Below are 22,623 nucleotides of genomic sequence, written 5' to 3' on the forward strand. Positions count from 1 at the left end.
TAGATACACAGGCATAAAAGGCAGAGGCCTGTTGGTCGGAGCCATTCTTTCCTGAGGGAAGGCATTTGGTTTTTTCCTCGAACAGAAAACTCCACTGCACGCGCAACTACATCCACATGAACTTGTTTGCTTCTTTCATCCTGAGAACCCTGGCTGTACTTGTGAAGGACGTCGTCTTCTACAACTCTTACTCCAAGAGGCCTGACAATGAGAATGGGTGGATGTCCTACCTGTCGGAGGTAATCCCCTTCCCCACTGTTTAAACTGGACTCCCCACCTGATGGGTCAGTACCGGGAATCAGAAGGCAGGCAGGTGGGACTAGGAAGGGGCAGGGGGAGATAAGAGGGTTTCCAAGACTTTCTGGCTAGAGAAGCAGTACGTGACTTAACAAAATCACCACCTGCCAAGAGTAGGCCAGGTGAAAGAAACCAAAAGCAGAAGGGTTCACCATGGCTGCTGTATGTCCTTGGGTGGGAATTTCCTCATGTGCGAACAAAAGAATTGGACCAGATCAACATATTTTACAATTATAGCTGGCCCTCTGTATCCGTGAGTTCTGCATTCATGAATTTAACCAACTGGGGATAGAAGGTATCTGGGAATAAAAAGGGTGATTGTGCCTGACCTGAACATGTACAGACTTTTTTTTCCTTGTCATTATTCCCTAAACAATACAGTATAACAACTATTCACATAGCGTTTACGTTGTATTAAGTATTATAAGCAATCTAGCGATGATTTAAAGTATATGAAAGGATGTGCATAGGTTACAGGCAAATACTCCACCATTTTATAGAAGGGACTTGAGCATCTGTGGATTTTGGTATCCACAGGGGGTCCTAGAAACAATCCCCCAAGGATACTGAGGGACAATTGTACTATTTTCTTAAAGCGGCAATGCTTTTCCACATTGAAATCTGCACCTATTGAGATAGTTTTTCCTTTATCCTGCTAATGATGCAGTAACCTATTAAACTAACCTTGCATTCCTGGAATAAATCCAACTAGGTTTTGACATATTATTTTCTTTCTCCTAAGTTGCTGTCTTTAGTTTGCTAATATTGTGTTTTGTTGAGTATTTCCTTGTTGACATTCACGAGAAAGATTTGCCTGTAATACCTTTGTCAGGTTGGGGATCAAGTTTGTGCTAGCCTCTTAAAACAAATTAGAACTGGTTTCCTCTTTCACTATTCTCTGGAAGAATGTATTAAAGATAAGTATTATTTCTTCCTTAAATGTTTGATAGATTGTGCCAATTAAGCATTTTGGACCCAGAGGTTTCTTTATTGGTAAGTTTTAAACTATGGATTAATTACGAATCTTATATCCAGATTCTATTTCTTCTGTCAGCTATAGCAAATGAGTTTTTCTAGGAATTCGTCTATTTCATCTAACTGTTCGAATTTATTGGCATAATATTGTTCATGATATTCTCTTTGGATCGTTTCAAGTCCATTGGGTCTGTAAGAGTGTTCTCATTTTCATTCCTGATATTGATTATTTGTATCTTTGCTCTTTTTTCTACCGTTTGATCATGTTGGCAACAAGTTTCTCAACTTTATTGGACTTTTCAAAGAATAAACTTTTGGCATTGTTCATTATCTTTATTTCATGTTCTCTATTTCATTAACTTCTGCTTTTATTATTTCCTCTCATGTACTTTCTTTGGGCTTAATTTGCTATTCTTTTTCTACCTTTTTTTTACATGATCCTTAAAATAATTGATATTCAGCTTTTTTCTTTTTTAAAAAATGCACTTAAGGCTATAAGTTTTATTATATAAGGTTTGGTATTAACCGTATGCTGTAAGTTCATGCAATATTTTCTTTACATTCAGTTAAGAAATAATTTCTAATTTCTGTTTCATTTTTTTCTTTGATCCATGGATTGCTTAGAAGTCTATTTTCTAATTTCCAATCATATGAAAAATTTTTAGTTATTGATTTTAGCTTAATTGAACTGAGGTTAGAGTACTCTTCAGTGTTTCCATTAGGGCAGTTGCTGATGGTGAATTTTCTACATTTTTGTTTGTCTAAAAATGTCTAGAATGTTAAGGAGGAGGCTGGCCTTGAACACCTACCTGAAGCTCTCCTTCCTTCACATTTTGATATTATTGCCAACCTCCCTGAGATGGTCAGCAAAGGTCTGGGAGAGACCAGAGTAAAGAGGGAGGGGGCCAGGCACGGTGGCTAACACCTGCAATCCCAGCACTTTGGGAGGCCGAGGCGGGTGGATCACGAGGTCAGATCGAGATCATCCTGGCCAACATGGTGAAACCCTGTGTCTACTAAAAAAAAATATATATATATATATATATATATACATATATACAAAAATTAGCTAGGTGTGGTGGCGCTTGCCTGTAATCCTAGCTACTCGGGAGGCTGACGCAGGAGAATCACTTGAACCAGGGAGTTGGAGGTTGCAGTGTGAGCTGAGATTGCACCACTGCACTCCATCCTGGCAACAGAGTGAGACTGTGTCTCAAAAAAAAAAAAAAAAAAAAAGAGGGAGAGGTTGTCCCTGGGAGGCCCTTCTTCCCCAACTTGGGATCAGATGCAGGGGAGCCTGGACTCACCCTCAGGTGTTTTGTCCTCTGCAGATGTCCACCTCCTGCCGCTCAGTCCAGGTTCTCTTGCACTACTTTGTGGGTGCCAATTACTTATGGTTGCTGGTTGAAGGCCTCTACCTCCACACGCTGCTGGAGCCCACAGTGCTTCCTGAGAGGCGGCTGTGGCCCAGATACCTGTTGTTGGGTTGGGGTGAGTGACCTGACCTTCAGCTTCCTTTCCTGGGGATCCATCAAGATATGGGAGGCCAATAGAGACTTTAATTGAACTTAGAAACCTAACTGGAGGCTGTTCCTGGGACATATAAGTCCTCAAAGACAGGGAGCTTTGAAGAGGGGTATCTGTGTGCACACAAATGCACACATATGCACAGGTGCCATAGGCCCAACAGCCCAATTGACACGTTCAAAAATTGAGAAAGTCTTTGGTGGAATCTGATGATATTCCTCCTACCCTGTCCCCAACTGTATTAGTCTGCTTGGAATGTCAAAACAAAATACCTGTGTAGTTTAAATAACAGACATTGATTTCCTGTGGTTCTGGAGGGTGGGAAGTTCACCATGGTTGGGTTCTGGTGAGGGCTCTTTTCCTGGCTTGCAGTCAGCTGCCTTCTTCCTGTATTCTCACATGGTGAGGAAAGTTGAGAAAGCAAGCTCTCTGGTCTCTTTTTAAAAGGGCACTAATCCTGTCATGAGGACCCCACCCTCATGACCTCAGCTAAACCTAAGTAAGTACTACCAAAGGCTCTGTCTCCAAATGCCATCACTGGGGTAGGGCTTCAACATCTGACTTTTGAGAGGACATCTACATTTAGCCCATAATACCAGGTCTTCAAGAAGAGTTTTCTGATTAAAAAAATATGACCAAGAGTATCTAGATTTGGACCCCCTACCTCCACAAACCCTTTGGAGAATTTGGTGCTGCAGGATTCAGAGGAAATAACCTGGGCCAGTAATTCAGGAGATTCGGGTTAATATCCTTGAATTTATTCTCAGTTGCTTTGTGACAAGCATCAAGTCGCTTTCCCCCTCTGGGCCCTGGTTTCTTGGTTGGTAAAACAATGGATGGGCCCTGTGCCACCCTGTTTCTCTCCCGCTCTCACAGTCCACAACTCCATGATGTTAGGTTTGATGTTGTAACCACCTGTGGTTAGCCTCATCCGCTGTGGTGGGAGGCAGGCAGGTTTGGCCAACCAACTCCTAATTACATTTGCCTGTGTTTTCTCCCCAGCCTTCCCTGTGCTATTTGTTGTACCCTGGGGTTTCGCCCGTGCGCACCTGGAGAACACAGGGTAGGTAATTCACCGGGTGTTATTCTTTCATGAGCTGGTAATTCCCAGGCATGCCTAAATACAAAGAATGACATCATTTTACCATAGAAAATATCTATCCCTTCTCATTTTGGCCATCTAGAATATTCTTAGGAATGGGAGATAAAATAATCAGAGATCTTATAGCAATTAGTTTATTAATTTATTTACACATGCAAATTAGCTCAAAGATGCTGTATAGCTTAGCTGCAGCCCTGGGTATGTAAGGACAAAAATACAAGAATGGTTATTGCAGCATTGTTCATAGTGAGAAAAAAAATAGCAAAACTAAGCAAACAAAAAACCACTGAATGCTCATCAATATGGGAATCATTGAACAAACTGTAATATACCTATATTGCAGAATATTATGAGACTACTTAAAGAAAAGCAAGTTATTATTATGGGAACTTTTAGGCACTGATTCTCAACAGCCTATTTTAAGCCTATTGCTGAAACGTACGTTGTGTGATCCCATTTTTTTCCTCCAAATAGCACAAAAAAAAAAACTAGGTAATTAGGAATTTATGTTTGTATGAACATGGAGGAAAATTTTGGAAAGATATACATGCCAGGCTGTTACCACTGAAGAGCAATTTAATGGTAAGGAAAGTAAACTGTCCCAGTACTAACAGGAAGGGATTTGGGTTCTCTCTTCTGCCTCTCCCACCCCTCAGGGGAATGATTGGTGGGAAGTAGGGCTTGAGTGCAAGCATCCTTCTTCCAAAGAGCATGAGGCTTTGACTTTCAACCTCCTCTTGTTTTTAAGTCTTCTACTGCCTGCTTCTACTGTTGACCTTAGGTGCTGGACAACAAACGGGAATAAGAAAATCTGGTGGATCATCCGAGGACCCATGCTTCTCTGTGTAACAGTAAGGACCATCGCATCCACCTCTTTGTCTCTGAGCCTAGCAGCTGTGGGGAATCCCCCCACCCCACTCCTGTCCCCCAGATTCTCTGATCCCTTGAGAGAGAGAAGCTGAACTATGAGCATTTTCTGCTGAATGAGAAGTTAGAAGTTTCTTGCTCTGGTTCAGGACCTCAATTTGGAGTTATATTGTAAGCCTCCTTCTCTCTGGGTCTTCAAACTATGTAAAGAGACCTGTAGTCAGCTCTGTGCTCCTGTGTGCAAGACCCTGAGGATACCGATGCCTTTAGTCATGGAGGAACCCAGAATAGCAGGGGTATCGGCTTATATCCTAACACCACCTGCAGGAGGGAGGAAGAGACTAAGGGAATTCTTTTAGAGGAAGAAAACACACAATTAATATTAACCCAAAATTGTGATGCAGCTTAGAATCAAGACGTAGATGCTACTCTGAGACCTTAGGGAGGAAGGACCTTTATCATTGTGGTCCAGAATATTTGGAATGGAAAGGGATGGCCAACCCAGAGTCAAAAATTCTTTTAGAAAATAGAGTGTGAGAATGAGATCTGTCAAAGAAGCTAGCAAGAAGGGGCAGAAAGTTAGCAAACACTGGGAAGGGTTAGCAAGATCCCAGAGGGAGGCAGAAAGTATTCCTGCCTAGACACACCACCATAATCTTCGCGTGCCCACCAGGTGCTGAACACTATATGTTGTTCTCTGCCCATCCTGTTCCCCAAGGGGTTGCTGGATGGTCTGTTTTTGCCATTTTATATAAATAATCTGGCATTTGTGGCACCATGAAAGAAAAAGGCTAGTTTTTATAGGGGAGTGTCAATATTTGTCAATAATAGAAGGCAACTCTCTGTTTAGACCTAGGTGTGACCTGGAGGGAAAAATGTTCCTAGAAGTGGTGGGAAAACCGAGAGTGTGGACAGGCCTGTGTCACCTCTGGTCTATGAGGTGGCACGAATGCTGTGGTATCTTCCCTCCTGTCACTGGACCTGCAGCTGATAGTGTGCCAGATGAGGTCTGGGCACACACACCCCACACATGGTGTGCTTAGCCCTGCCACATCCTCCCGCCCTCCACAGTCCTCTCTTCAGCCACACTGCCCAGCTGGGGTCCTGTCTGGACACCTCCACCAACATCCCAGGAACATTTATTAAGCACCTCTGCATACCAGCTCCATTTGTAAGTGCTCTGTGTATTAGTGTATGAACTCATTTAATCTTCCCAACCAATCTATGAAGATATGCCATTCTTAGGTTTATTTTACTGGTGAGCACACTGAGATGAGAAATTACTTGCCTAAAGTCATAGAGCCAGTCAATGGAAACCGGATCTCAGCCCAAAGGGTCTGACGGGGTGACAGCTGGCACTTTTAACCATAACACCGTGCAGCTCAAAAACTATTTACTGCCTCCTGTCCCCACGCCTGCCATACTGAATGTTGCAGCTCTTTTGCACCTTAGTACCTTGGTTCAGACTCTCCTCTGGTTCCAACTCCTTCCCTTGCCATCTTTTCCACCTGGTGATCTTTTCCTCATCTTTCAAGTCTTGGGTCAGGCATCATTCTCTCTGTGCTGCTCTACCTGGATGCTCACCTCACGAAGTGAAAATGGCCACACCCTCCTTTGTTCCTTCTCAGATCCTGTGCAGGCTTCTGCTCCAGCCCTAGCCAACACCATTTCAAGTATCTCTTTAAAACCTGTTTTCTGCCACTGTAAGCCCCATGTTCTGATCATCCTGGCAGCCAGCCCAAGCATATGGTGGGTTCTTGATAAACATATTCAGTGGACACTCATGGCCTGCACTCTGGACCCTGAAAGGTTCTTGCTAACCAGGCAGAACAAAGCAGAATAGAGGCCAGCAGCCATCCCTAGTACAGCGTTGAGGCATGGTCCAGCTGGATCCCTAGTGTTTACTTGCAATCTTCTAGAAGCTACACCAATGGTTCTCAAACTGGGTTGCTCTTGGAATCCCCTGGGTGTCTTTAAAAATTCTTTTTGCCTGAGTCCCACCCCTAGACGTTTATGTTTCATTGATCTCAGGGGTGGCCTGAGTTGAAAAGCATGTTGCTACACCCTTGCTTTTCAAAGGATGGTCCTCAGACCGGGTAGCACCAGCATCGCCTGAGCACTTGTTATAATTTCAGGTTCTCCAGCCCCATCTCCCAGTCCTGAATCCGAACCTGCATTGGAACAAGCTCCCCAGGCTTTGGATGCACATTAAAGTTTGTGAACCTCTTTGTCTACACCTGGAGTTCTCAAAACTGGCTGTGTGTTAGAAACATCATGGTGGCTTGTACCCCAGACCTATGACATCAGAAATTCTGGGAGTGGGGCCTAGGCACTGTAGTTTTTACTTTTTTCTTTTCTTTTCTTTCCTTTTTTTTTTTTTTTTTTTGAGACAGAGTCTTGCTTTGTTGCCCAGGCTGGAGTGCAGCAGTGGGATCTTGGCTCACGGCAACCTCTGCCTCCCGGGTTCAAGCGATTCTTGTGCCTCAGCCTCCCTAGTAGTTGGGACTACAGGCTTCCCCACCACACCCGGCTAATTTTTGTATTTTTAGTAGAGATGGGGGTTTCACCATGTTGGTCAGGCTGGTCTCGAACTCCTGACCTCAAGCAATCTACCCACATCGGCCTCCCAAAGTGCTGGGATTTCAGGCGTGAGCCACCGAGTCTGGCCCTACTGCAGTTTTTTTTTTTTTTTTTTTTTTTCTTTTATTATTATTATTATTATTATTATTATTATTATTATTATTATTATTATTATACTTTACAGTTTTAAAATCCCTAAAATGATCCTAGTGGCTGGAACTACTGCTTTGGGCCTTGCTGCTTTGGCCTTCTATGGCTGGCTGACCCGCATTCTAGTTTCCCTTGGTGCTTCCTAGTTGGGACAAGAGAACATGCTCTATCTTCTCACTTTGGATAAAATGACCTTTACATGCTGTTGCTTCTATGACTCCAGTCATGGTCAGCTCTACTGAAATGGCCACTCTCACCTTAGCTTGTGGTGGACTCCTCATCTTCCCACTCAGACCTCTCCTTCTCCTACTCTACCCAGAAAATGGCTCCACCACCCACCCACCCAGGCACCCAAGCTGGAAAGCTTGGTGTTCTCCTAACTTCTGTCCTCTTCCTCCCTGCAACATCTATTCAGAATTCAAGTCCTGTCAATTCTTCTTCTAAAGATCTCCCCAAGCCATTTCCTTCTCCTTAATCCCTTGGTCTCTGGTCTCTGCTCTTCTTCAGCCCCTTGTGATTTTTTTTTTTGTGTGCAGACCTCTGCAAAAACCTCCTTTTTGGTCTGTCTTCTTCATTCTTGCCCCTGACTATCCATCCTCTTGTTGCAGCCCGAGTGATCTTTTTGGAGTAAAATTTATGTCTCTGTTCTACTTGACTGTTTAATAGGTCACTATTTCCCTCAGATCTGGTTCTAAACTCCTTAGAGTCATTCCCTCTCTACTCACCTAACCAGACGTGCCCTATGCTCTACCCGTATGGATACATTTAAAGTTCTCCAATTCCACCATGGTGTTTCCCTCCTCCCGTGCACACATAGGCCTCAAGTGCCTGTTGGATGGCCCCAGGTCTGCCTGATAAATTCTCTTTCTCCTTGGAAACTGAGTCCTTTATTAATCTCTCTATCCCCTACCCTCCACCCCCCTGCAATTAAAAGAAGTCAACAGGCGTGCCTAGAAGGGAATATTTCACAATCACCCTCAGCTCTTAGAGAGGACACTGCTTAACTATTGTTGTCTGTGTCTACAGGGACTTGGACTAGAGGAAATGGGCTTGAAGAGAAATGGGAACATTCCCCTTGGTCACAAGGAAGACATTTAACCATGAACTTGTAAAACACTGACACACCCCAGAGAAAGGCATTAGATCTTCATCTCTATCAGTTTCCAAGAAGATAATCTGTCCTGAACAATAAGGAGCTAAACCTGCTGCCCTCCCAAGCTGCACAGCTCTAGGATTCTAGGATTCTGTGCATCGGCTCTAGAGCTCCCCGGAGAGTGGAATTTATGTGTCCCACCAGACATGGAAGGGAAAAGAAAGGCCATGCAGAAAGAAGTGAAAGAGGCAGGCTAGGAGTCAGGAGCCTGGGCTCTATGACTGACTTGTGATATGTTCTTTAGCCAAGTGAGTTGGCCTCTCTGGGCCTCTGTTTCTTCATCTATAAAATCAGTCTTGAACTAGACCAGTGGTTTTCAACCAGAGGAGATTCTGACCCCTGGGGACATTTGGCTGTGTCTGGAGACATTTTTAATTGTCATAAATTGGGGATGGGGATAGGAGGAGAGTGTTGCTACTGGCATCTAGTGGGTGGAGGTCAGGGATGCTGCTCAACACCCTACAACACGCAGAACCACCCCCAGAACAAATAATTATCCTGCCCCAAATATTAAGAGTGCTGACATTGAAAAACCCTGGACTAGACAGCAGCTGCACATTAAAACAACCTGGGGAGGATTAAAAAAATACCCAGCCCGGACTTACCCAGACTGATGGAATCAAATCTCCTGCCATGTAGAGCTTCCTTAGCACTGGAATCTCATTCAGCCACTCTCTTGTATCTTCCTTTAGCATTCATTGAGCACCTTCACTGGGCTTGGCTTGGTGCTAGGTTATTTCAGAGTTTCTATCCTCGGGGAATTCAGAATTTAATACTTATCATTCTGAGACTCATCAGACTATGACTGAACCAATATCTGCCTTCATTTTTGGTCATATGACCACATGTTGCAATTTTCCACTGATCTGAATAGACATAACCCCAACTCTAAAAGAGAATTCCTTAAACCACAACGTGAAAGGAACCTGGATTTCTGAATGACTGTGTGGAGCAGATCTTCCTCCACTGCACTAGACTATGACATAACCAATAAAATAAAATAAGATAAAATAAATCTTTATTGTGTTAAGAAAAAAATAATAATTCTTTGGCCCCCACATACGTTATATTTAAACTGAAGTAAGAAAGTGTAACAATAATCAGGATTGATCTAGTAGCACTTGGCATTTCTAGGTACTTAACAATTTTCTTTCAACTTGGTCAAATTTGAGCCTGAGCCCAATTTTGGGGAACATGGATCAGAGGCTTCTGAGGAAAAGCCAACTGTGCATGGTGAACAAAGCACTGGGACCTAGGAGAGTGTCCCATCCCAGGGCCCGGCTCCGTGGTGAACATCCCTAGTTATCACAGTTGGATCTCTCCCACCATCCCCTAGTCTGGGTCTGCATTTGCTGACCAGCATCTGGGTTGATGCGAGTGTACAACATGCTAGAAATCCAGATGCATCAGCAAACTTCATTTACTGCTTTGTTGGTACAAGGTTGCCTGTTTTTCAGAAATGACCATAATGTGGCAACCTGAAGAATCCAGATGCCCTTTGGGTCTCTTGCCAGACAGAAATTGTAGAATTCCCACCTCTTTCTTTGTGTAAGACTTCGCTACTTCACCTGTCATCTGAAGTGTACATTTAGAGTTGAACCATCTTGAAACCTGGCATATTCTTACAGCCTAGTCTCCCCAGCCCTCAGTAGAATATTGGTAAAGCCTTGACTAGTCCTGCTCAAGGACAGCCTTACACAATAATTACATTACACAAGGTCATTCTATCCATACCCTGCTCCCTGCAGTTAACAGACCCAGTGAAATGGCTGTTTTGAGCTAACAAATTGAATGAACCATCTGTTGACTTTATGAAATCATAAAGTCAAAAGCCTGCATTTACTATTGTTGAATCTTCCGTGATAGCCTCAGAACTTGGCAAAGCTGATACACTGGTAAAATTCGTCTTCACTGGCCTTGTCCCTCTTTAGGTCCTCTGCCCCACCAGGAACCCAGGGGCTTTCTGTGGCTTCAGGCTTCCCAAGACATTTCCTCACTCCTGTGCTCTCCTCTTCTAAAGACTTAAAGTGTGAATCTCCCTGTACTCTGGGTTTTCCCACCCCATCAAAACTTAGCTTTGCTACACCCCATCTTCTGCTTTAAATGGTGATAATAAGCCAGATCCTAGGTAATTACTGAAGTCTTCATTGTTGCAAAAATGAATGAATGAATGAATGAGTGAATGAATGGAGAAAGGGCTTCCTTCCTCCTCTCCCAGTGATTCCTTAGCTTCAGTGTCTGCCTTTCAGCAGGGCTCTTGGGGAAAGAGTGTTTTGACTCACAAGAGTAGCTCTACAGGATAAGCATTTTAGTCCACACAGCAGGCCAGAGTAGGAGGGGTTTGGCGGTAGATGGAAGAGTTTAGGGGTAGACGAGGCCTACCCCTGAGCTCCCGCTATACTGGCAATCACCTCTGCCAACTTGCAGGCCCAGATCTGAGCACAGAAGCTGGGGTAACAAGAAAGTGTCACCAAGAATGTCACATCTGAGAATGCATCTGTATTTTCCAGAATCTGGAAGAGATCCTTATATATTTGGGGTCCTTAGTACCCACCCCCATCTGGTCACAGAATCCTGGAGGAGTTGGCTGGGTTCTTGGAAAATGTCCTCACTCAGCCCCTTTCCTGCTTGTGTGCAAATGAAGAACAGCACCATCCAAAAGTACCTGCTGACTCTTGTCTTCTTGGAAGCCCAGATGAGCAGAGGCTTCGTGGTACCCCCAGCTAGGGTTTCATCCTGTGGCAGTGAGGTAGTGCCTCCTTCGTATGTTCTATGGGTTGATGCCCATTTTCTCATGTCTGATCTCTGGAAGACACAGAGAAAAGTGAATCAACATGCTTCCCATTATAACCCTTCATTGCCTAGGAGACAGTCCTGATTGAAATTAATTTGCTGAAATAAATGCCTTTCTGCTGTTAAGCTTGCTTTGTAAGAAAAATGCCTATGTTCAACAAATCACTAAGCCAAGGACACAACGTTTTCTCTTTATGATGAGAGGCAGATAGCCCATTAAAAGAAATACATTACTTGATTACATTTAGCTTGTATTTAAATTTTCTGTTCCTAAATATTATTTGGCTGGGAACCTCCATCATTCCTGCTGGCTTCAGGATTAGCTTCTTGCCTGAAACTCTAGCCTTTTAGCATTAAGCATTGATTCTCCTGAGGACAATAAAAGCAAATAATAACAGACATATATTGAATTCTACAGCTTGCATTTCAATATGTAGCTAAAGGATTTTATTTCTAGGTAGGGACATTAGTACTGTGCTGACTCAATGTCTGTAGAGACTTTGTTCTATTAATTGTTGCCTGATCACCCTTTCTGTCAGTTCTTTCTATATTGCATAAAGCCATTTTTAGGTCTTTTTAATTTTTTTTTTTTTTTTTTTTTTTTTTTGAGATGGAACCTCACTCTGTTGCCCAGGCTGGAGTGCAGTGGCACGATCTCGGCTCACCCACAACCTCCACCCCCCAGGTTCAAGCGATTCTCCTGCCACCTCAGCCTCCTGAGTAGCTGGGACTATAAGTGCGCACCACCATGCCTGGCTAATTTTTGTATTTTTAGTAGAGATGAGGTTTCACTATGTTGACCAGGCTGGTCTCGAACTCCTGACCTCATGATCCACCCACCTCGGCCTCCCAAAGTGCTGGGATTACAGGTGGGAGCCACTGCTCCCAGCGTGGTCTTTTTAATCTTAAAAATAGTTGCAACCAAAAACCTCTTCCAGCCCTGCAAATAAAACCAAGGAGACATTATCTCATTGTGTATCCCTTGTCAACTAATGTTTGAATGCCCTACTTCCCTTCACAGCCAAGCCTCTTTAATGTTGTCTATGCTGTCTCTCCTCTTCACATTTCATCCACAAAACCAAATTCTGGAATCCGGCTTGTGATCCCACCTCTGCATTGCAGCTTCTCTTAGTGAGCTCCTTGTTGCTAAATGCAGTCTTATTTTGCTTAAGTTCTATGTAGCATTTAAACCTTCTTAAAATTCATCCTTTCGGGGGCTTCCAGGATGCCCCTTCTGTGTGGTTTATTCTAACCTCCCTAGCTACTCTTTCTTCATCACCTTTGCTGTCTCCACTTTCTCCATCTTTTCCTTCACTACGAGGCAATTCTCTTAACCCTCTTTCTCTCCCAGCTACACAGTCTCCCTGGGTAATCTTGTCTATTCCAGTGACTTCATGCTCTGGCTGGGACTCTCTGCTGAGATTCAGACATAAATATCTAACTGCCTTGGAACATCTCTTGTGTTCAAAACTACTGGAGTCTTCATCCACCCTCTACTTCCCACCCAATGCTCTTCCTTCCCCATGTGATCCCTTTATTGGTGAATGGCAGTACTGCACATTTGAGATCTACCACAAAATGTCAAGGTCATGCCCTCACATCCAATCAATAACAAAGATCATTTGACTCATACTTCTTCATCATTTCAGATTGATCCCTTCCTCTCCATCATGGAAGCGCCAGGACTGCTGCTGAGTTCTCTTCTCCATCACCATCCCCCAGGAACTCTGAAACTACTTCCCAACTGATCTCCCCTCCTCCAGCCTTACCCTCACCCAATCCGTTCTCCACACTGCCGCTGAAATTATCTTTCTGAAATGCAGAAGTACAAATCTGATCAGGTCACTTGCCTGCTTAAAATCTATCACCGGCTCTTCATTGCTTTCAGAAGAAAACCCAAACTCCTTACCTAGCACGGCTGTGAAAGACCCTGCAGAAACGGACCCTCCTCCCCTCTCCAGTCTCACTTCTCACAAACCCTGTTCTCATTCTCCAGGCTCTACCCAAACCCAGCCACTTGCTTTTCACCACTTCCAGGGGGCTCTTGATCTCTCCTGAGGCTGCAGCCATCCGAAGGCTTGGCTGGGGCTGGAGGATCAGCTCCCAAGGTGGTGCACACACGTAGCTGGTGGTGGGTGGTGCTGGTTTTGGGCCTGAGAACTCAGTTACCCTATGTGGATCTCCCAACAGGCCGCTTGAGTGTCTTCACAAAATGGTGGCTGACTTCCCCTGGAGTGAGAAACCTAAGAGAGAGAGAGAGAGAGAGAGAGAGAGAGCTGGGTGGAAGCCAGCCATCCTTTTGAGGACCTAGCCCAGAAGTCACATAGCACCACTTCTATTACACCATATTCTTTTCATTAAGTGCAAGTAACTAAATCTGGCTCACCTCAAGAGGCGAATAAGGGGGATTAGGCTCTACCTTTTGAAGGGAGAAGGGCCAAGGAATTTGCAGGCATATTTTAAAATTTCTTTAAAGGCTGACAATGAAGGGCTGGATTTTCCCAGTCCATGACAGCCATGGAATGAATTCTGGGAAGTAGAGAGCATATGCTGTCTGTGAATTCCATAGCAGCAACAGGATCTCAAGTTAGACACCAATAAGGATGGAATTCTTTTCTTCTTTTTTTTTTTTTTTTTTTGGAGACGGAGTCTTGCTCTGTCGCCCAGGCTGGATTGCAGTGGCGCGATCTCAACTCACTGCAAGTTCCGCCTCCCAGGTTCACGCCATTCTCCTGCCTCAGCCTCCCGAGTAGCTGGGACTACAGGCACCCGCCACCGCGCCCGGCTAATTTTTTTTTGTATTTTTAGTAGAGACGGGGTTTCACCGTGTTGGCCAGGCTGGTCTGGATCTCCTGACCTCGTGATCCGCCCGCCTCGGCCTCCCAAAGTGCAGGGATTACAGGCGTGAGCCACCGTGCCTGGCCAGGGATGGAGTTCTTTAAAGAAGAGAGGCAGAATGGCGTTCTGTTTAAGTGAAGGGAGGGTTATAACCCAATGAATCTGTGTTTAATTACAGGCTCAATCACTGACTAGCTGTGCAACCTGGGAATTACACTTCTCTGTGCCTCTTGTTTTCTCAATGCATCATGAGGATAAAAATAGTTGTGGCTACCTTAGGGGGGTGTCATAAAAATTAGCTAAAAGAATGCCTGGACCGTTCTTAGCCCAAAGCCTGGCATGGTGCTAAGTACTAAGTGATAAGTATTAAGTACTTAGTACTTAGTGATAAGTACTCAATAAGTACTCAATACATGCTAGTTAATAACAGTAACGGTAATAATAATAATGTGAACGTCCACCTGCCTTTCTAGATGGCCTTAATGATAGGCCTCCTTAAGGCAGAATAATAAACTAAATCACTTCCTGAAATTCCTTCCAGACTTTCAGTTCAGATGACCTTTGGGACTTTGGAGATTCAGATGGCCTTTGGGACAGTGGAGATTCAGATGGCCTTTAGGACAGTGGCGATCACAGCTAAGCATTTACTACCTGGCCAGCTAACTGCTAAATTGCCCCTGGTTTACATTGAACTGATGGAACTGACGGCCGAGCCCAGCCTGACCTTGAAATTCACAGCTATGTGGAGTTCATCACTTACTTACCCAACTCTGCTCTTTTTTTCAAGGTCAATTTCTTCATCTTCCTGAAAATTCTCAAGCTTCTCATTTCTAAGCTCAAAGCTCATCAAATGTGCTTCAGAGATTATAAATACAGGTGAGTGGCTTAAGGTTGGTCCCCAGCAGTCCAAGGTTATTGTAAGGCCTCTGGCTGTTCTGCCTGATGTCTTGGGAAGGACATTTATCTCCTAAGGCCAGGGTATCAGAAAGAGCAGTTCTGGAAAGGTGCTGTAGGATCAAATGAGACTTTTGTCAACGGTGAGGACCTTCTATGATGATGAAGCAAATGGTGAGTAGTCAAGGGCATTCACATCCCCCAGCAGAAAACTGTTAAAATGCCCCTAAGAGGCCAGGAGTGATGTCTCAGACCTGTAATCCCAGGACTTTGGGAGGCTGGGGCAAGAGGATCACTTGAGGCCATGAGTTCGAGAACAGCCTGGACAACATGGTGAAACCCCGTTTCTACCAAAAATACAAAAGTTAGCCAGGCGTGGTACATGCCTGTAGTCCCAGGCTAAGGTGAGGGGATTGCTTGAGCCCAGAAGGTTGAGGCTGCAGTGAGCCATGATTGTGCCACTGCACTCCAGCCTGAGTGACAGAGTGAGACCCTGTCTCAAAACAAAACAAAACAAAAAAAAGTTTCTAAGAATGGGTGGTTGTGGGAAAAGGACAGTCTTATATGAAGAGAAGTTTGGCACTTGCCTTCCTTGGGGAAGGATTTGAAGAGAAGAGATTATTTGGGTGTTTTTGAGACCTTGAGAAATGAGACCACAAACTTCTAGGGTCTAAGGAAAGACATCCTTCCACAGGCATCCTTTATTTGTGACTTGTCATCGCTGTGTCTCACCTTCCTCTTTCTGAGATGACAGCAGTCCTCATTCGTAGTAAATCAGATCATAGGTATTTATTAGATCTGCATTGTTGTAAAAGCAAATGAATGAGAGATAAAGGGTTTCCTCCCTCTTTTCCTAGTTATTCTTCACTTTTTTTTTTTTTTTTTTAGACAGAGTCTTGCTCTTGTCGCCCAGGCTGGAGTGCAATGGCGTGATCTCAGCTCGCTGCAACCTCCACCTCCCAGGTTCAAGCCATTCTCCTGCCTCAGCCTCCTGAGTAGCTGGGATTACAGGCACCTGCCAGCACATCCGGCTAATTTTTGTATTTTTAGTAGAGACAGAGTTTCACCATGTTGGCCAGGCTGGTCTCGAACTCCTGACCTCATGATCCACTAGCCTTGGCCTCCCAAAGTGCTGGGATTACAGGCGTGAGCCACCACACTCGGCCTATTCTTTGCTTTCTATGTGGCATATGCATTCAGCAGGGCTCTGGAACAGGAGTGTTTTAACCCACAGAATAGCTCTAAGAGTAGGAATTCCAGTCCACACAGGAAGGCAGAGGAGGTGGGCACCAGTGAAGATGGCCCTAGCCCTGTTTTTCTCCCCTTTATAAGGCCTAACCCAGGTGCTGGGAAGGGAGTTTTTCCTTTTATCTAACAAATATTTAATAGATGCCTACAATGTGCCTGGTACTGTGCTTGGAATAAAAGGTGGACATGAGGCCAGGTTCGGTGACTCACGCCTGTAATCCCAGCACTTTGGGAGGCCAAGGCGGGCAGATCACCTGAGGTCAGGAGTTCAAGACTAGCCTGGCCAACATGGGAAAACCCTGTCTCTACTAAAAATACAAAAATTAGCTGGGTGTGGTGGTGCATGCCTGTAATCCCAGCTACTAAGGAGGCTGAGGCAGGAGAATCACTTGAATCCGGGAGGCAGAGATTGCAGTAAGCCGAGATCGTGCCATTGTACTCCAGCCTGGGTGACAAGAGCAAAACTCCATCTCAAAAACAAACAAACAAAAAATGGTGTACACGATGTAGACCCTGCATTTGAGGAGCATGAATTCTACTTCGCTAAGACTAGGATGTTGGCATGGAGCAGGAGGTGGAACGGAGGGAGCTGGCTGTGACCCTAGACTTGCCTACTGGCCTTAGGCAAGTGCCTTGGCCCCTTTGGCCTGCTTTCTGGTGTGTAAAAATGGGAGTGTCACTGCAGACTCATCTCCTGCTTATTATGAGGACTCTAGGAGCCTGTAGATATGGTTATAAATATGGGTGGCCACTCTACCCTCCCTCTAGGAGGTCTAGAAGGGTAAACATACACCCGGTTCAATAATGGGCAGACATACTATAGTTGCTAGTTGGAGCTTTGGTCCAAACATTTTGCAAGAAACCCGTAGCCCTGGGGAACTGGCCTGGCCTGGGCTCCAGGGAGCCATGCTGTCTCTCTTGGCGCCTCCAGTCGAGGCTCCAAGTGGCCAAGCAGTCTCTTTGGCCCCCTTCCCAAAGGCTTAGCCTCTCTCACCACTCTTTGAGGGTGGAGCTTCAAGGCCTGCTCTAGCCACCCTGCTGGGTGCACTCAGGGAGGAGAGTTCTCTCAATAAACAGGTGCCAGGAAAACCAGGGCGCCCCAGAAAGTGGACAGAGGCTAGTGTTTCCAGGAGACAGAAATGGTGCAGTTGACCCCAAGGGGACTCAGAGCTGACACACTGCTGCTTTGTGCCCCCAAAGCCTACCACGGGCCACTGGCACCTTCCCCATGCCCAAGACCCACAGCAACCCCTAAATAGTTTTTCGTCATAGCTGCTCATCAGCATCCCCGGAGAGCCGGCCAGAAGTGCAGCCTCATGAGCCCTACCACTGGGTATTCTGGCTCCATAAGTGTGGGATAGAACCTCACAGAGCAGCCATGTCCAACCCTTTGAAAGAAAGGACATTTTTGCTTATCTGTTGTGGCGGATATCACAAAAACTATGCATGGATCTTTTTTTTTTTTTTTTTTTTTTTTTTTAAGCTCATCAGCTATTGTTAGTGTTAGTTTATTTTATGTGGGGCCCAGGACAACTCTTCTTCTTCCAACGTGGCCCAGTGGCCCAGGGAAGCCAAAAGGATGGATACCCCTGCTGCAGAGTCTCCCAGGAGATTCTGATACACAGCCAGTATGGAGGACTGCTGGGCCAGATGTTCTATTGAAAGAACACATGCTAATGAATAAGCGTTAGTTAATCAACTCTATTGCACTCTACAGAAAGGACAAGTAAGAAAGGTGGCCAACGAAAATGGCAGGGAAACCACAGAGGGAGGACGTTCTCAGTGGAATATTCTGGTTGGGCCGTTACAAATGTCATGCAGCCTCAATATTCTCTTTTCCAGAGTCCCCTCTAGAGTTTTAAAACTTTTCTGATCACGCATCTCTGTCAGTAAAGAAATTCTGAGCACGTCCCTCCTCATGTATTTACATGGTATCATGAGCTAACATATGTATTATTGGACCAAAAAATAGAAAATTTAAGAGGATAGATAAAAATTAATATATTTACAATGCCTATTATCCTCTATTATAATATTTTCTTCCAATATCAAATAGATTGCCTGGCATAGCCCTGGAGGGTGTGTACCCGCCAGGAGCCATTGGTCTGGGAAAGGGTAAATCAAGATACTGGGGAGACCCTCATGGCTGAGCAATGATCCAGGGTGACTGCTTTGTGAGGAGAAAGAGTAACCCTGCCTGACATATGCAGTCTGTCTGGAAATTCCTTTTTTCCTCTCCCCTGCCCTTGTTCAAAGGAAAAGCTTAAGAAGAAGAGCTTGGGGCTGGGTGCAGTGGTTCATGCCTGCAATACTAGCACTTTGGGAGCCTAAGGGGAAGGGATCACATGACGCCAGGAGTTCTAGACCAGCCTGAGCCAGAGTGAGACCCTTTTTCTTTAATAATAATAATAATAAAAGAGGTACCTGGGTGTGTGTCTACCCAAAGTCCTCCCAGGGTGAGATGCCTCACCTTGGTGGGTTTGCCACCACCTGGATATGGTACAGGGAATCCATCTATATTCTTGAGTGGCTGAGACTTTGGGAGGCTGACTGACCCCAGCTGAGCTCACAATATATATATAAACTAGAACACTGTTCATTTTTAACGTCTGTGGAAGGTGGGGATAGGGGTAGAGCATTCCTTTCTTGTGCCCACGTGCCTCCCAAAATTTCCTAATCCGCAACACCAGAAGATCCAGGAATCCAAAGAACGTTACTGGTGATCACGTCACAAAGCAGAGTCTTGCTGTTGAAGGATCCTGAGGGGTAGCCTGAAAAATCTCCACCTGCCCACAGCACCACCTACCTGTTGGGAAGGAGGCTCATTCCCCAGATCCAGTGTGCCCTCCACAGACTAGGGTGAGATAGGTACTGAGAACGTCCTCCCTCTGTGGTTTCCCTGCCATTTTCGTTGGCTGCCGTTCTGTTTACTTGTTCTTTGTGTAGAGTGCAATAGAGTTGATTAGCTAATGCTTATTCATTACCAAAAAGGCAGGGACCTATCTCTCAGGACACACCTAAACCACCTTATTTAACTCCCTGGGCTGGTAAATCCTACAGCAGCATGTATGAACTCACTTGCCCATTGTGCTCTTAGAAAGCCTCGCTAATTCTCTCACTTTCAAGTTCTGAGAGGGTGCTCTTTACTATAACCCCAGCGGGGCATTGGCAACCCTCAGCTCCTCAGCTCACACTGCCCTCTTCCATGTCGGAAAGTTGTTCCTCTTCCTCACCCCCTTCCATGTTTGTTTTCCCTTAAAGACTTCTGATGGGATAAGAAGGAAGAGGTGACAGGGCCCAGCATATTTTAGCCAAACTCTTGTAGGTACAGGCTGCCTCCAACTCTTGAAGATTTTGAGAACTTTTAGAATGTAACCCTGATCTGGCCTCCCTCCAGAATTATATTTTAGGAAAGTTTAAATTAAACACATTTAGGCCCTGCCGAAGAGGCAAGTTGCTAGGAGGCAGAGAACCTTCTATAGTCTTAGCCCTTGTCCCTGGGCTTCCACCGTCAAGCAAAGGAAATAAAAAATGGTCCATCTGTCTGGCTGGGAGAAAGAGAACTGAGCCAAGTGTGAAGGAGGAACTTTGGGGCTATAAACAGTGTAAGCAATGCCCTAGGAATGCGGACAGAGTTCAGCAGACCCTCAGCTCAGCTGGAGTTCTCTGTTCTTTGTGGTTCCCAGCTCAGAGGCAGCTCTCTTCCCCTAGATAAAGGGCCTTAACTCTCCATGGGATGCACCTGGGCAGAGCTCTTGATTCATTTATAAAGGAGAAACATTTCATTTTCATTTTTATTTTTTTGAGATGGAGTTTCACTCTTGTTGCCCATGCTGGAATGCAATGGCACGATCTTGGCACAATCTTGGCTTAGTGCAACCTCCATCTCCCAGGTTCAAGCAATTCTCCTGCCCCAGCCTCTGAAGTAGTTGGGATTACAGGCATGAGACACCATGCCCGGTTAATTTTGTATTTTTAGTAGAGACTGAGTTTCTCCATGTTGGTCAGGCTGGTCTTCAACTCCCAACCTCAGGTGATTCGCCCACCTCGGCCTCCCAAAGTGCTGGGATTATAGGTGTGAGCCACTGCGCCCGGCCCAACAAGCATTTCTTAACATGCTAAACCCCAGTTCTTTCTGAAAGGACTTTCTGATAGGCAATGTAGGAAACAAAAGCTTTTCCTTAACCCTCTTAGGGTCCCTGGCTGGGTCTAAAAATTAGACAAAGACAGATTAACAGGAGAAAAAGCATGCAAGTTTAGTTCATAAGTTTTATATGACGTAGGAGACCTCATAAGGAAAGGAAGACCCAAAGAAATGGTCAAACTTGTGTATTTTTATGCTAGGTTTGATGCAAAGTGGACAGTCATGGGGGAGGTATGATTGAACAAAGGAGATCTAATGGTCATAAACTGGGGGAAATTTAGCAAGGCCTGTTTGTACAGAGTCTTGTGTCATAGTGTCTTCAGAAATAAGGACGTTCCTTTCCTCCACCTCTCACATGAGGTCTTGTGATCTACTTCCGGAGAAGGTCAGAAAATCCTTCCTAGGTCTCATGACCTGTTTTAAGGGAGAAGGGTGGGAGGTTAGAGAGACTCTCCGACTTCTATGGTTTTCTCAAATTCTTTCAGCTTAAAATACTCAGTATGTCAAGGTGCCATATTTTGGAGTACCACGTTCTGAACCACATCAGCAACCAAAGACTAAAAATGTTACAAATTCAAGTAAAATTCATTAAAAAAAATTGAGTTATAAGCAGCCGAAAGGCAGGGATGGCTTCTTTAAAAATAATAATAACTAAAATGTATTGATCATTCATCATGTGTCAGATACCATTTATTCTGAGGGTTTACCCCATGTTATTTGTTTAACTCTTATGACAGCCCTGTCAGATAGATGCTATTACTATTATAATCCTCCTTTTACAGATGACGAAACTAACAGAGAGAGAGGTTAAATAATTTGCCCACAGTCATAGCACTAATAATTGGCAACACTGAGATTTGAACTCAGGCCCAGATACTCTTCCTGTGTCCTGCTGCCTTTGACTACAACTCCTTCTTTCCCACTATATTCACTCATGTGCCATAAGCAGATGCTCAATAAATATTTGTTGGATAGTTAAATGATTGCAATAAATGGAACTATTTAAATAAACAAAATGTTATGGATGAAAATGAGCATAAACACAGTCTGTAAGAGTAAACTGCTATTGCTATTTATGGATTTTCATCTGGACAGGGACACAAATAGTACTTCGTCTAAGGAGAAGTTAGAATAAGGTGAAGGGTAGACAATCCCTTTATGTCTCCATCCAGAAGGGTGAGTAGCCCAAAACTTTATTAAAAAATTGTTATTCTTTATGGATCATTCTGTACTAAACGAAATGTGGGATCAGGGAACAGGAAAAGGACATTAGCGGGAAATCCACATAAACCCCGAACTTTAGTTCCTAGTAATATACCGTGTTGGTTTCTTAGTTTTGACAAACGGGCATGGTTATGTAGTATGTTAACACTAGGGGAAACTATGCCGGGCGCGGTGGCTCACGCCTGTAATCCCAGCACTTTGGGAGGCCGAGGCGGGCGGATCACAAGGTCAGGAGATCGAGACCACGGTGAAACTCCGTCTCTACTAAAAATACAAAAAATTAGCTGGGTGCAGTGGCGGGTGCCTGTAGTCCCAGCTACTCGGGAGGCTCAGGCAGGAGAATGGCGTGAACCTGGAAGGCGGATGTTGCAGCGAGCCGAGATCCCTCCACTGCACTCCAGCCTGGGCGACAGAGCAAGACTCCGTCTCAAAAAAAAAAAAAAAAAATTAGGGGAAACTGAGTGAAGAGACATGAGAACTCTCTGTACTGCCTTAGCTAATTTTCTGTAAATCTAAAATTATTCCAAAATTAAAAGTTTATTTTTAAAAACCATAACACTATAACGTGACATCAGAATAAGCTGATGATAAGACACAGGTCTGCTTGTAGGCATATAAGTCTGTATCATGAAAACCCAGACCACCCAGAGCAAGGGTCACAAATTCAGACTCTTACAAGGGCCAAGCAAGTAACACAATTGAGTGGTACAAGCTGGGTGGGGGCTGGAGTTCACAGCTTCCCTCTAAAGGGACAGCCATTGCCCGGCTGTAACCAACGATTGCCATGCAAGAATTTGAGCACAGTGTTGCCAGATCTCCTCATTTTTCAAA

General features: G+C 44.7%; 1 protein-coding gene and 1 long non-coding RNA gene across 2 annotated transcripts in view; one reads left to right on the top strand and one right to left on the bottom strand.

The window, feature by feature from the left end:
- GLP2R (glucagon like peptide 2 receptor) overlaps positions 1-22,623 on the top strand; it is a 67,198-nt gene that overhangs the window by 31,094 nt on the left and 13,481 nt on the right. Inside the window, exons 6-10 of the mRNA XM_054459125.2 lie at positions 86-239; positions 2,604-2,763; positions 3,802-3,862; positions 4,683-4,752; positions 15,070-15,158. Coding sequence (XP_054315100.2) covers positions 86-239; positions 2,604-2,763; positions 3,802-3,862; positions 4,683-4,752; positions 15,070-15,158 — 534 coding nt within the window. The remainder of the gene's footprint in view (positions 1-85; positions 240-2,603; positions 2,764-3,801; positions 3,863-4,682; positions 4,753-15,069; positions 15,159-22,623) is intronic.
- LOC134738774 (uncharacterized) lies at positions 3,536-6,335 on the bottom strand. The gene is made up of 2 exons (XR_010124781.1): positions 6,224-6,335; positions 3,536-3,916 (listed from the first exon to the last, which is right to left on the bottom strand). It is a non-coding gene; the product is annotated as an uncharacterized LOC134738774 (long non-coding RNA).

This window comes from Pongo pygmaeus, chromosome 19 (genome assembly GCF_028885625.2).
Source record: "Pongo pygmaeus isolate AG05252 chromosome 19, NHGRI_mPonPyg2-v2.0_pri, whole genome shotgun sequence".
NCBI lineage: Eukaryota > Metazoa > Chordata > Mammalia > Primates > Hominidae > Pongo > Pongo pygmaeus.